A 13790-nucleotide genomic window follows, 5' to 3' on the forward strand; every position below is an offset into this window, starting at 1 on the left:
CAGGACGCCCCTTAGGAAGGCCCGAGAGCAGGAGTTACACGGCGTGTGAGGACGCTCTTCCTGTCTGTGAAGCGTGAAGTGTCTGGGAGTCTAATAAGGGCATCCAGATCCCGGTGGGCAGAGTCACACGGGACACAGGGCCTGCACGCCAGGCGCACCAGGCAAGCAAGGCCTTGCGTCTCCTCCCCATAAACCCATACTCTCTCCTTCACGGATGCTGCCCCAGCCCCGTGGCTGAGGCAGGATGCAGCTGAGTTACTTGCAGACCACAGCTTGGATCGAGTTGTGGGGCCTACATCCAGCACAGAACCTATGGCGCTGCTGTTTCAGGAACAACGTGCACGCTAACAGACACAACCACACAGGAAGAGGAAGGAAAGAGCGCCTCCCGCCGTGGAGCCAGCACGGCCTTCTCTGGATCCTCAGCCCTCAGTCCCCCCACTGCACCTTTGTTCAAATGACTTGCTCCTTGGATAAAAAGGAAGAAGGGGCCCTAGCCGGTGTGGTTCAGTGGTTGGAGCATCAGCCAGTGCACTGAAGGGTCACAGGTTCGATTCCAGGTCAAGGGCACAAACCTGGGTTGCAGGTTTGATTCCTGGCTCAGGTCAGAGCGCCTACAGGAAGCAACCAATTGACGTGTCTCTCTCCCACATCAATGTCTCTGTCCCTGTCTCTCTCTCTTCTTCACCTCCCTCCACTCTCTCTAAAAATCAATGGAAAAAATATCCTTGGGGGAGGATTAGTAAAACAAAACACAAAAAGGAGGAAGGGCACTGTAGCTTCTCGGAGGCATCTATGAGGCTCTGTAAACCTGAAGGAGTAACTCAGAAACCCATGTTATCAACGAACATGGAGAGAAGTCACTCTGAACCACAGAACCACTAGCCCAGGGCTGTCCATGCAAAGTAGAATGTGAGCCACACATACAGCTTTAAGTTTTCTAGCAGCCATATGTTCAAAATTTTTAAAAAGAGGTGAAATGAATTTTAATAATATATTAAAATATATGAACTCAATATAGCTAAAAGATTATTTCAGCATAATCAATATAAAAATAAAGAAGGAACTATTTTACTCTTTTCCCCATATAAACCTTCTACATCCAGTGTGTGTTACAGGTGGAGAGCACATGTCCCTGTCGAATTAGCCACATTTCACGTGGCTAGTGGCCGCTGCATGGACAGCACGAATCTAGTCCGTGAGCCGAGAGAACCCTCATTGTATCCTCTGCTTTAGTTTTCTCATCTCAAGTGAGGACGGATCTTCCGCATGAAAAATGCCTTTATCAATGATACTCAGGGGATAGGAGAAGCTTCAGTGTCGACGATGAGAGATTTCAAGAGCCTGGCATCTGTTGGCCCATGCTATTGCTTTTCGCAGATCAAATCATAGCATCTGACACGCTTCCATCCTAAGCAAGGACATTTTTCTGAAAATCCGCGCTTCCTGCTGCCCACCGGCCCCGCTTCCATGCGAGCACTTAGCGAATATTTATGAGGTGCTGGCGACGGCTGTGGCGAACCTGCTGGGCTCCCAGAGTCCACGGCATCTTCTTTGTTTCTCCGGGGGCTGAGCATACATCCGTCTTCCTGAGCCTACGTTGTCACCTGCTGACGGTCTTGGGTCAGGACCGGCCAATCAAAGGCAGGGGCTGCTCTGTGCAACCACACAGCCCTCCTCCAGCTGCTGGGCGCCTGGAGCCGGGAGGGAGCGGCCAGGGGCTCTGAAATTGATTTCTGTGGGGACCCTCTTTGACCAGGATTAGTGTCTGGGAGTGCTCAGGTATTCCTGGAGCAGGTGAGCACACACACAGGCTCCGTCTGAGGCAGAGACCAAGGCCGCCCTGGGTCTCACACACTAATGCCCTACATGACCTTGAGTCAGCATCTTCACCTTTGAGCCGGGTTAGCCACACATTCATTCACTTATTCACTGAACAACTATCTACCCAGTACCTCTCGTGTGCTCAGTAAAAGATATGAACTCTGCCCTGCCAGTGTGGCTCAATGGGTTGAGCATTGACCTATGAACCAGGGATCACAGTTTGATTCCCAGTCAGGGCACATATCCAGGTTGCAGGTTTGACCCCCCTTCCCCCCAGTAGGGGGCATGCAGAAGGCAGCTGATCAATGATTCTCTCTCATCATTGATGTTTCTATCTCTCTCTCCCTCACACTTCCTCTCTGAAATTAATAAAAACATACCAGTATATATATATAAGCTCTGCCCACATTTAATGGGGGATGTGATAAGAGCCCAGAAGAGCTAAAAAGAAGACTCAAGGCAGGCTAGAGTGACAGGTGCTGTTTTAGATCAGAGGGTCAGGGAAGACCCCTCAGAAGGTGACATTGAGGCAGAGACCTGAAACAAGGAAGGAGAGAGTCACATGACAAAATGAAGTAGGAACATTCCAGAAGGAAGGAACGCAAAGGGAGAGACTCTGAGGCAGGAGTGCGCTTGGTACCCAGGGGCAGCTGGAGTCTCGTGTGGCTGGGAGAGAATGAAATGGAGGAGGGTGGAAATGGGAGGAGGGTGTGCAGGGAGGGAATGAAATGGAAGAGGGTGGAAAGAGGGTGTGTTGGGGGGGGGGGCGGTGCAGGAGGGACTTAGGCTTTTGTCATAAGCCAGGGAAGGATTGTGAGCAAGACAGTTAGATGCTTTGAAAGGATGAATCTAGCTGCTGTGAAGAGGAAGTGGGGAGAGCAGGACGCCATGGGAGGTGTGTGTGTAGGGGGGCGGGGGGCTGGAAGGAGAGTGCTGCTGGCTCGGCTGGTGGTGGGCCGTGCAGGTGAGCGGCGGTTGGATTCAGGCTCCAACAGACAGAAGACTCTCCCAGGGTGGGATCTGGGAGCTGTGGTGGCCAGGCCTGTGTGGGAGGCTTTGCTGAATGGCATTCCTTACTGCTTGGGGGTGGGGGGTGGGGGGTGTTGGCAGTAATGAGAGGGTGCACACAGAAGCACTGCACCAGGCAGAGAGGGAGGGAGGGAGGTGGCCCCCAGGCCAGGAGCCAGCAAGCCTCTGCTCTCGTGCCGTTTTGCCTCCTCTGAATCCTTAGACAAGTCACTGACCCCTCCGAGCTCAGGTGTCTTTCTATGTCAGGATGGAATTCCTGCATCTCCCTCCTAGGAGAGTGGTGGGGAGCAAGCGCTAAGATAATATGGAAAAGTGTTTGACACACTCCACCCTACCTACGCTGTGAGGAACGCATTATCCTACTGTCTATGGGGAGAAACACTCATTTAAGGGGCTTCCGGCTCAGAACCCCTGAGCCGCCCTGAAATCCGAGATGTGAGATGGTGGCCGGGGATCCCAGAGACTGCTTTTGGTTAGTGGGAGAGATGTGGTAGGTCTGGGTGTTCCCACAGGCAGGTCTGCGACCAGGGCTGTCGGGAGGAGCGGGTGGGGGCGGGGAGAGGGTGTTCCCTCCCAGCCGCACGCACACTCCCCTCTCTTCTTTCTTTAGACTTATATCCTCGGTGGTGACTTCATCCGCCTCACAGTAAAACGCTTTAGAGAGGAAGCCTGAATCCAACTTCCAGCCCCAAAATACTATCTGAGCTTTAGTTTCCAAAGCCGCACAGACATTTTTACCTGGATGTCCTACTGATGGCTCCCAAGGCATCTCCCAGGGTCGCTGACATCTCTCCTCAAAGCATCTCCGCTCCCATCTCCCGGGGCTGCTCACAGCACCATCCCTCCTGCACCCATCTAGGCTCATCATCTTTGATCCTTTCCTCTCAGATGCTCCCCCCGCCACGCGCACACACGCACACACACACACACACACACACACACTCCAAGTTCAGTACTTGCGGGCCTGAGCCCTGGTGATTATCCCTTTGACATGCCCCTCGTGCCTCTACCCCTCCTTATTTCCACCATCATCACCACTAGCCTCACTGAGAACATTCCCATTTCTTTCCTGGGATATCGCAATAACGTCTTAGCTCTTCTTCCTGACTCGCCCCTTCCCACCCTCTGTGCACAATGATCGTCAGCTCACTCTCTGCAGTCACAGCCCCAAGGACAGAAATGCCATGTCTATGTTAAAAGTCAGTCTTTGCCGTGGAATGAGTCCCATCCTTTCTCAGCCTGCCATTCGGGGCCCGCTCTTCCTCTCACGTGTATCTCCTTGCACTACGGGCCCACTGATGACCGGGTACTTCATGCAGGAGGCCAGCGTTTCCCCTTTCACGCCTTTGTTGGTGGTGACCACATGACTGCCCAGCACGTTCTGAGTCCTGGTCACTATCCTGGCTCCTTCCCTCCAGCATCAGAGCTGAGCCAGGGAGCAAGCCTGCGGAGAAGTGAACCTCCAGCGCTCTTTTAGACAGGAGGGAGCTGGCGCCCAGACACAGGCCGCGTGCCCAAGGGCAGTGCCAGGACTGGACCTGGGCTCCCTGTCGCCACGCCCGCTCTTCCTTGCCCCTGTGATTTTTCTCTCCTTGGACTCTCCCTCCACTTCTACGAGCGCGGTCTTACCTCCCGGGGCACCAGCGCCTCCAAACCCACTTTCTAAGTGTGGTGTGTGCCCCCTCACACAGCCAGCCCGTGGATGTACCCCTCGTGCCCCTCGTGCCTGTACCCCTCCTTATTTCCACCATCATCACCACTAGCCTCACTGAGAACATTCCCATTTCTTTCCTGGGATATCGCAATAACGTCTTAGCTCTTCTTCCTGGCTCGCCCTTTCCCACCCTCTGTGCACAATGATCGTCAGCTCACTCTCTGCAGTCACAGCCCCGAGGACAGAAATGCCATGTCTATGTTAAAAGTCAGTCTGTGTCATCAGGTGGACTCTGACTCTAAGATGGTGTGGTCATGCTTGCTCCGGCGAGACCCACACCGAGGGGTCAAGGACCTTCCACAGGCCAGGGAGGGGCGTCTTGTTGCTGAGTGATCCCCCCCGCTAGGGGCTGTACCTGGGCCTCCATAGCGTCTGCAAAGGAGGTCATGGGCCTACCCCAGGGAGCCAGGTGGGCTGGCCGGCCCTGCTCCGCCCACAGCCCTCACATTGGTGTCTCTCACTCTCTTTTTCTCTCTATATCATTTCACTCAGGCTCCCGGCTCAGCACCAGAGAGAACCTCACCTGCTGCAGAAACCCTAAGTGCCACTTAGGTCAGAGCTGCCCACTCAGACACGGACAGCAAGCATGCCTCCAGCGCCCCCTCCACCCCCAGCCCCTCCCCTGGCCTTGGAGCCGCGCAGGCCTGGCGGGCTTACCTGGATCCATTCATGTGGTCGTACTCCCGCTTGACATTGACCCTCACTGGCTGATTAATCCACTCCTGCTGTGGCGGGAGGGGGTTGATTTTGTGGGGCTGGCCGTAGTCAGGACTCCCGGAGGCGGTCATGTCGGCCTTGGGGAGATGGGCCGCTCCGTACGTGGAGTCGAAGAGGGACTGGTCGTCGCTCACCACCGAGAGAGCCTCCTGGAGGGCAGAGAAGGAGAGGGAAAGCTCAGCGTCACTCCTGGCTCAGTGCCACTCCTCACCTGCTCTGTCTCTGAGCTGGCAGGGGGGCCCAGGCCACTCCTCAGATGCTGATTGACTCACACTCGGGGCAAGTCTACCCATATGCAAACGGGATGGTTTCTTGGCAGGTCACCCTGGGTGATGGGAGTTCGGGCATTAATGTGGGGACGGGGGCGGTCCACAGGCGAGTGTTCATTTGTTGCATCTGTAGCTGGGACCCCTAGAAAGGAGGGTGGGAGCAGGAGGCCCAAACACGTGGGTGCACAGTGAGCATGGGTAGTGCTGGCACACTGGGCTTAGCCAGGCAGGAGCGGAAATGCCTCTGACCAGCTGTGGGGGGCAGTTAAGCTGGGGGGTTGGGGGTGAGAGTAAGCATTCATTTCACAGGTGAGACCAGAGAGACCCACCCAGAGAGGTTATGTATTTAGCTCAGGGTCACACAGGGGAAGGGTGGGGCCCAGGGCTGTGGCCCTGGCTATTTTTGGTTTCTTTATCTGTAAACAGGAATAAGAATAGCTTTTTCAGAGTTGATAAGTGGGGTAAACGAGAAGACCTAGGGACAGGTGTCTAGCATGTTAAGAACTGCTCAGCAACGTGCGTTAAGAGCTGTCCGGGGTGTGTGAGTGTGCCTTGCACACCCAGGATTTTGATGGGAGGCCATCTGCTCCCCGGAACAGAGGGCTTCATCAGGCGTTCTCACCGGACCCCTTTAGATGACAGCTTCCTGCCTTACTCCTGCCCAGGGATGAGGGCAGGGCCTCAGCTATGTGGATGGGAGAATCCATCCGGGGACCTTCTGAAAGAGGTTGCTGTTTCCCACTCGGACTGGCCTGGCCCCTGACACAGGTGTGTGGAGGTCACGGGCTGAGAAAGGAAGCCTTGTGCTTCCAGAGGCCTTCTACCAACCAAAGCGTGAGCATGAGGTTCTCCCATCATTCCAAATCCCCTCAAGTCACAGGGACGGGGTTGTGGGGCTCACTCGATCACAAAACTACAACAAGTGAAGATGACCATTTTCAGAAAAGAAGGTGGTAAACTCTAATTATGACCTATGACTACACAATCTCCAGTTGTGAAGATGGGATGGACCAATACATGAAAAATACAGCAGTCTCTGGCACATGCTACTAGTGACACCCCATCCGTGTTCGTTATGATGATTACTGGTGATCAAGTAAAGATTCTCACGGGCTACCTGTTATGGGCTGAATTGTTGCCTTCGAATTCATCTGCTAAGCCCAACCTCAGAGCCTCAGAATGTGTCTGTCTCTGGAAGTAGGTTCTTTAAAAGGATGGTTCACTTAAAGCGAGGCCGTTAGATGGGTCCTAGGCCAATCGGACCGGCGTCCTTGTAAGAGGAGGATATGGACACTGAGAGACAGCAGGGACGTGTGAGCACAGACGAGCCACCACATGGAGAGAAGTGAGAGGGTGGCCACCTGCAGGCCAGGGAGAGGCCTCTGACCCTGCTGGCCCCTGACCTTGGACTTTCAGCTTCCAGAATGGTGAGAAAATAAGCTTCTGTTAACTAAGCCACGCAGGCTGTGCTTCCAGGGCCATTCGTCTTTTGGTTATTATACCATTATCCGTATATTATTATCTCCATTCTACATTTCAGTTAGGGAGCAGCCCTGGCTCCACACCCCAAATCAGATTTTTGTTTTGGCTAATCCTCCCTCGAGGATATTTTCCATTGATTTTTAGAGAGTGGAAGGGAGGAGGAGAGACGGAGAGAGAGAAACATCAATGTGAGAGAGACACATCGATTGGTTGCCTCCTGCATTCACCCCAACCAGAGCCTGCAACCAAGGTCCGAGGTATGTGCCCTTGACCGGAATCAAACCCGGGACCCTTCAGTCCGCAGGCCAACACTCTATTCACTGAGCCAAACCAGCTAGAACCCAAACCAGTTTTGAACTGTCATCCAAGCCCAGTGTTATGGTTCCGAGTTGAAAGTGTGACACTGGAATCATCCAGAGGGCTGAGCCCTAGTTCATGAATTCCAGGGGTTCTACACGAGGGGGGGCACATTCCCAACTGGGACCCCAAAAGACCCTCTCAGGGGCCAAGGCAAAGAACAGTTCCCAGTTCCACTACAAGATGAGACAACCTTGAAGGAATCAGGTGTCATATTCTGCTCTGACGAGGGGCTTACATGCTTGGTACATCCTGCACGAATTCTGGAGTTTCCAATAAAGACTCTCTTCCATCTCCCTTCCTCTACGTTAGGGGAGAAGATGATGGAATCACAGAGGCAGGAGCCCTGGGAGGCAGAGTTGGACCTAGAGATGCTCAATGAAAGGCGAAGGATCCCTGCCTTCATTGTCCCCCCCAGAGGGTAGGGCAGGAGGTAAGAACAGGCAGGAAGGTCAAAATAATGGGTCCAGCAGAAGGCAAAACCAGGGCTCACATTCACAGACAGAGACTGCAGCAGAGCACAGCTCAGGCGAAGCTGGGCTATGGAAGCGACCGTGGAGCATGGTACACTGAGAAGGGGTCACTGATGAGACAGTGCAGATGAGGTAAAGGATACAAACGCAGTTTGAACTCATTGGGGATAGAAGTTTCCTTTAGAAGTCAGGTCACAGTCAAAGGGAACTTGGTCACGTGGCCACACCACAGGAAGAGAAAGCCCAGGTTCACCCCAGAACCCCTCACGCGTCTGTGTGTCCCGTCTGTGACCAGGGATCCAGCGTGCATTTCCCCTGCATTTCCTCAGCGATGACATATCCCCACGCTCTTCTTGCCTTTCCTGTCCTTGCATTTCCTGGTCAGATCACGCTCTCTCTGAGGTTGTCAATGCTACCGCCATCCTGCCGCAACCCCTGCTCAGATACCCCCGGAGCCCCTCCTCACGGACAACAGCAAACCCATTCTCATGGGCTTGTTTTCTAGAACTCAGCTCTGCCCACCCTCTTGTCCGGGGACTCCCTGTTGTCACTCCTGTCCCAGGCTAACTGTCCTCACTGCTCCCTAAGCAAGGCCACTCGGTACACCTCTGTGTCTTAGAGTTCCTAGTCCCTGTTTGTGCCGGAGTGTCCTTTCACCCGGACACATGGCTGGTCCTTCCCACTGTGAGTGGATGAGCTTCTCACTCCTGAAAACTCCTGGTCCTGCTGTGGTTTGAGCTGAAAGCTGGGTGGGAATACTGCTTGAGTCCACACACACACACACTCACACACACACACACATACACACATGCACATGTACCACACACATTCATACACACACTCATAAACACAGACACACACATACACACACACACACACACACTCACACAATTCTGTTCACAATCATAGTAGACAAGGCTTTTTCTTCCCCCACCCCCTTCCCGGCCCCCAATGGTATGGGGAAAGAATTGGTGGCTGCAGAAGGCTGGGAAGAGGGAAGAGGGAGATGAAGGAGGGGTTCCCTGTCTGGCTTGCTGGACTGAATTAGAAAACTCAATATAGGCAGGAGGAGGGCGATGAAGACCTCTAAGTAGGAATAATGGATTTGGGGAGACAGGCCCCAAACAAGTTGGTTTGGGAGCCTGGTGAAAATAGGAATTGAGGAGAAAGCCCTCATGGCCTTTGAGAGGAAATAGCACCCCCTTTGGCCATTCAGGGCAGAAAGCCTTGGGGATAGAAGTTTGGTTATAACATCCATTATCTGCATAACATTATCTCCATTCTACATCTCAGTTAGAATGGAGACCAACAGACTCCCAAGACGACATTATTACTGGGACCTTGGCAAGGACACAGCGTCTTTATGGTGGGCAGGGGACCTTCTCCAAGCTACTGTGGGGGTGGCAGACTGTGTGAGCACCGTGTCCCTGCTGGGGACCTGCCGACATCACTGAGGGTGACAGTGTGGATGAGGGCACCAACAGGCTGCCTGTATCAGGTGAGGAGCTGCTGAGCTGGCAGACATTTCCATGACATGCTTGTAGCTATGACACATGTGTAGCTGCTGCCCTTCATGTGTGTCTTATAACAGGGTTTACTTTTACTTAAAGCTTTTAAAGGCTGCAGGTAAAACTCTTGGGTGGACTTCAAACTCTTGACAGAACTAAGTGCATTGTTGACGTTCAAGAACTTTTCGTTGAGGAATGGTTAAGTATTTAGCTTTGGGGTGATAGACTGAATAGAAAAAATGCATAAGAATTAATAAACTCTCCTCCAAGTGACTAAATTTCTTGGTTTTTAATGACTTCTCTGGTTGACTTTGGATTCTACACTCATCCTTTCATTCAGATGAAGGCTAGTTATTCTTTTAAAGACTTGCTGAGTCCAGGTTGTTGAGGGCATGCTACCTAAAAACAGACTTCCAAGCAGGAAATACAGGAGTGGGGGCTCCCTAATCCTGTGGGGTGCCCGGCTCTGGGGTCACTCTTTGCCCCATTAGTTGCCCCTGGGAAAGGAAGCCCTCGCTGACTCAGTGATTAGATTTTCAGGAGCCCTCGTCCTTTGCCCTGCTGAATGCTGGGAAGGCTGGGCCTGGAAAGTCAGGATGCTCTGGTCCTCCAGCCAATGAGTCTTGGTCCAGAGGGAGTCACATGATCCTTGACTCCCAGCAGGGAAGTGGCTCAGCATATGGGCATCCCCTTTGGCCCGATTACCAGAGAGCTCAGGCCAGGGCAACTCCTGAAGTGGCACTTTAGCCCTGAGTCAAGCAGATGGCCATATGTACCCATAGAAGTGCTGACCACATTGTATCAATGTTCCTTCCCATGATCCCCTGCTGACCCAGGGAGCCAGCAGACATCCATGGCCAATGGGGCACTTGTCTTGGTGTGGGAACCCTTTCCTACCCAAACTGGCACCTCGCTTATAATCCATCCTGTGTCCTCATTATCGAAAAGAGATCAAAGCAGCAGGCAATGATCATAGCATTGATTAAGTACAAAACACTGTTTACGCTGCATGAGTAATCTAACTTATCCCTCCCGGCAATTCTATAAGGGATGTGCCACTATCACCCCTATTTTTTCAGATAAGAAGATGGATATTCAGAGACACGCAGTAACTTGCTCAGGTCACACAGCAAATGAGGGTGATCTGGGGTTCAACTTCAGATCTGCTGTCTGGGTACCTCATCACTACCATTCACTCGCCAATGAGAATGAACTCTCTGGGGGTAACTCTGGTGTCTATTGTAACCAACAGCACAATCTCAGAGAGCTCCGAGTTCCAATCCAAGCTCTTTCGTGCCTCACCTGGTGCAACTTCAGTTCCTCCTCTGTAGAATGGGAACAAAAATACTGCCTAACCCGATAGACTTCCAATAAAGACAAAATGAGATCACATAAGTGAAATACCTCAACCAAGTGCCTAAAGTTCCCAGAACATAGTAAAATCCTTACATTAAGAACATTTTTTTAAGGACTCACAATGCTGAGAGATGTCTTGGGGGCCTTTGGGTTAGAGATGGGGGACAGATAAAACCAGTGAGATTAGCCCCTTCTCAACTGTAGCTTACTTCAAAGTAACCACGGTTGCCTAAGGTTCAAAATGAGCAAGCTTGCAGATAATAGATAGATTTTGAGATGCGAATTCAGTGGGCCTTCTAGGGTCCGGAGCTGACTTCACTCATCTGTGTCCACTGTCCTTCTCAAACCTTGCCTTGCTCCCCTGGGCCTCGGGCCCCTCTCAGCTTCAGAATTCAGGCCTCTAGGTGGCACAGATAAGGCTCCATCAGATGGCCATGCCAACAGGGGAGGAGGCCTCAGGACCTCGGTCATCAACATAGTAGGCGGTTAACACCTGCTCATATTGCTGTTCACATATCACGTGGGCAGCAAATGCCAGAATAGTGCTGTGTGCATGCCTGTGAATCCACTAGTTTAAAACACCTCCCTTATTTGGGGATTTGTTACATACATGTACATATATATATATACACACACAGATGAATATGTATTTCTGTATTCTTTTCATGTGTTATACTAGCAGATGAATCTTCAAGCATCTGTTTGCAGATTAAGTCGAAGGTTAGTTTCCATGCGCATATCAGTTAAGCGGTGGGGGATGTGGTCAGAACGTTGCCACGTGATGGCCCTGCTGATACGAACGCTGAGCAGAAGCTTCTGTACCTCCAAACTGCTTAGCTGAGGCAGAGATGAAAGCGCCTCCCTCCTCCCTCGCAGCCAGAGAAGGTGAGAAGTGTGCTGAGGACACCCCCCTCCCACCATTCTATCTAGGAATCCAGGAGAGAAATTCCAGGTGCGGGAAGGATGCACACGTGATCCACAGTCATGAGCCAAATGAAGTCAGAGAAGGAAAAGTCCCAATCTTTCCTGATCTTTCCCTAATTCTCACAACTAGACTGAGTTTTATTTCCAGCACAGGGATGACCCAGGCATGGCCCACCTTGCGTCCTGCCTTCCTTTCCCCCGTCCTGCTGGAACCTTTAAGGACAGGCTCTGCGGCTGAGGAGCTGGGCTGGAGGCCGGTGGAAGGAATGTCAAAGGCAACCAGACCAAGTCCCGGCTGCTGCTCCCGCCAGTGCATCCACCTGACTCCCAGGCCTGGCCTGGTCTTATGGAGAGCTAATCTCCCAGTCAACGGTCCCCCATGCAGCACAAGCTTTGGCTTTTTATTAGGTTCTTTGCATAAGGACACGAAGTCCCTTCTCTTGCCAACCTGAGGGCATACGAACTTCAGCAAGATCCTCTGTCTTTTCCCTTTGGAAACCAGCAGGCTCAGAGCAGTGGGCTGGGGCGGGGGGAGGAGGTGTTGTGGGGCAGGGGTAGTCTCACCACAGTCCAGCCTGGAGTGTCTGGAGTGAGGGCTGCTGTGAGTTACTTCAAGTCCTTTGCTTCTCCCTCTTTTTTTAAAAAAATATTTTTTATTGATTTCAAAGAGGAAGGGAGAGGGAGAGAGATAGAGACATCAATGATGAGAGAGAATCAGTGATCGGCTGCCTCCTGCACTGGGGATCGAGCCTATAACCAGGGCACGTGCCCTGACCAGAAATCAAATGCTGATCTCCTGGTTCATAGGTCGATGCTCAACCACTGAGCAACACGGGCCAGGCTTTGCTTCTCCCTCTTTCTGCCAGCCCACTGCTGGCTCATTATTTCCATCCCACTGTGGGCAGGTGGAAAAAGGGAAGAAACGCTACATTTCTCGAAAGTTGCCTCAGAAAGAAGGTGAATAGCCATCAGTCACCAAATATGAGCCGAAAGCTCCCCGCGCAGGGACATGCCAGCCGCCTGCGCTCCTGCCTGGCTGGCTGCCTTTGACCCAAATGGCAGAGCGATTATTTCTGAATTGTGTGGCTCCCATCAGGAGGCAGGGGCCACCTCCCCTCCCTTGGGACCCAGGAGGGACTCTGAGACTGCCTCTGCAGCAGAAGGTGGCAGAAGTGGCCCTGCACGACTTCCAAGGCGAGGTGCTCAATGGCATCACGACTTCCACCTGCTTCCGGTTCTGTCTTGGGCGCCTAGTCCTTGGATATCACCGTGTCATGAAGAAGCCCCAAGCAGCGCCAGCAGAGAAACCGCAAGCAGAGAGGCCCACAGCGAGGGGACCTGAGGCCATCAGCCACCAGCCAGCGTCCACCTCCAGACTTGGGACTGAAGAGCCTTCGGATGAAGGCTGACCGAGCTGAGGAGCACAATAGCTCTTTTATGTCACTAGATTTGGGGACCATTTATGTAGCCACTGGCTCATTGGCTCCCAGGTTCATCAGAAACAAGAGAATTCATACTCAAAGGAGGCAGAGGATGGTCGTTGGGTGTCCGCAAACTGTGGGTACAGGCACCAGATGGCAGGAATTGGCACCCCAACTGACTAGGTGGGGAAGTTGAGGTGCAGAGTCTAGCCCAGCTGAGGGCAAACTACTGCCCGCGGGCCGGATCCAGCCCTTTTGAAATGCATAAAACTAAAAAAAAAAAAAAGACCGTACCCTTTTATGTAATGATGTTTACTTTGAATTTATATTAGTTCACACAAACACTCCATCCATGCTTTTGTTCCGGCCCTCCGGTCCAGTTTAAGAACCCATTGTGGCCCTCGAGTCAAAAAGTTTGCCCACCCCTGGTCTAGCCTCTCTGGGTTCCTAGAGTGAGGAGACTCCATCTCAGCATCCAGACCTAAGTCCTCCGGTAACCACAGTGCGGGATTACCCCCAGACACACGACAGCCAGGAAACAAACAAGGACCGTGTTTGTCAGGTGAGAAAGAATAGGACAAGGACTGTTTGACGGCAAGAAGCTTACAAGGAACTTACACAACTGTGGCCGCATTCGGCCTTCCTCAGGCTTTCTAAAGTCTCGTCTTAGACGTGCGTGAGGATCCTCAATCGTTGACAAGGAACCTGAGGCTTAA

The 13790-nt window shown here is 52.4% G+C and overlaps 1 protein-coding gene across 2 annotated transcripts in view; it reads right to left on the minus strand.

The window, feature by feature from the left end:
• Positions 1-13790, minus strand: part of FLI1 (Fli-1 proto-oncogene, ETS transcription factor) — a 118768-nt gene that overhangs the window by 49576 nt on the left and 55402 nt on the right. For both annotated transcript variants that reach the window (XM_036353417.1, XM_036353416.1), the window contains exon 2: positions 5225-5433. In XM_036353417.1, the coding sequence (XP_036209310.1) occupies positions 5225-5433 (209 nt within the window). The remainder of the gene's footprint in view (positions 1-5224; positions 5434-13790) is intronic.

The sequence above is a fragment of the Myotis myotis genome, unplaced genomic scaffold, assembly GCF_014108235.1.
Source record: "Myotis myotis isolate mMyoMyo1 unplaced genomic scaffold, mMyoMyo1.p scaffold_m19_p_20, whole genome shotgun sequence".
NCBI lineage: Eukaryota > Metazoa > Chordata > Mammalia > Chiroptera > Vespertilionidae > Myotis > Myotis myotis.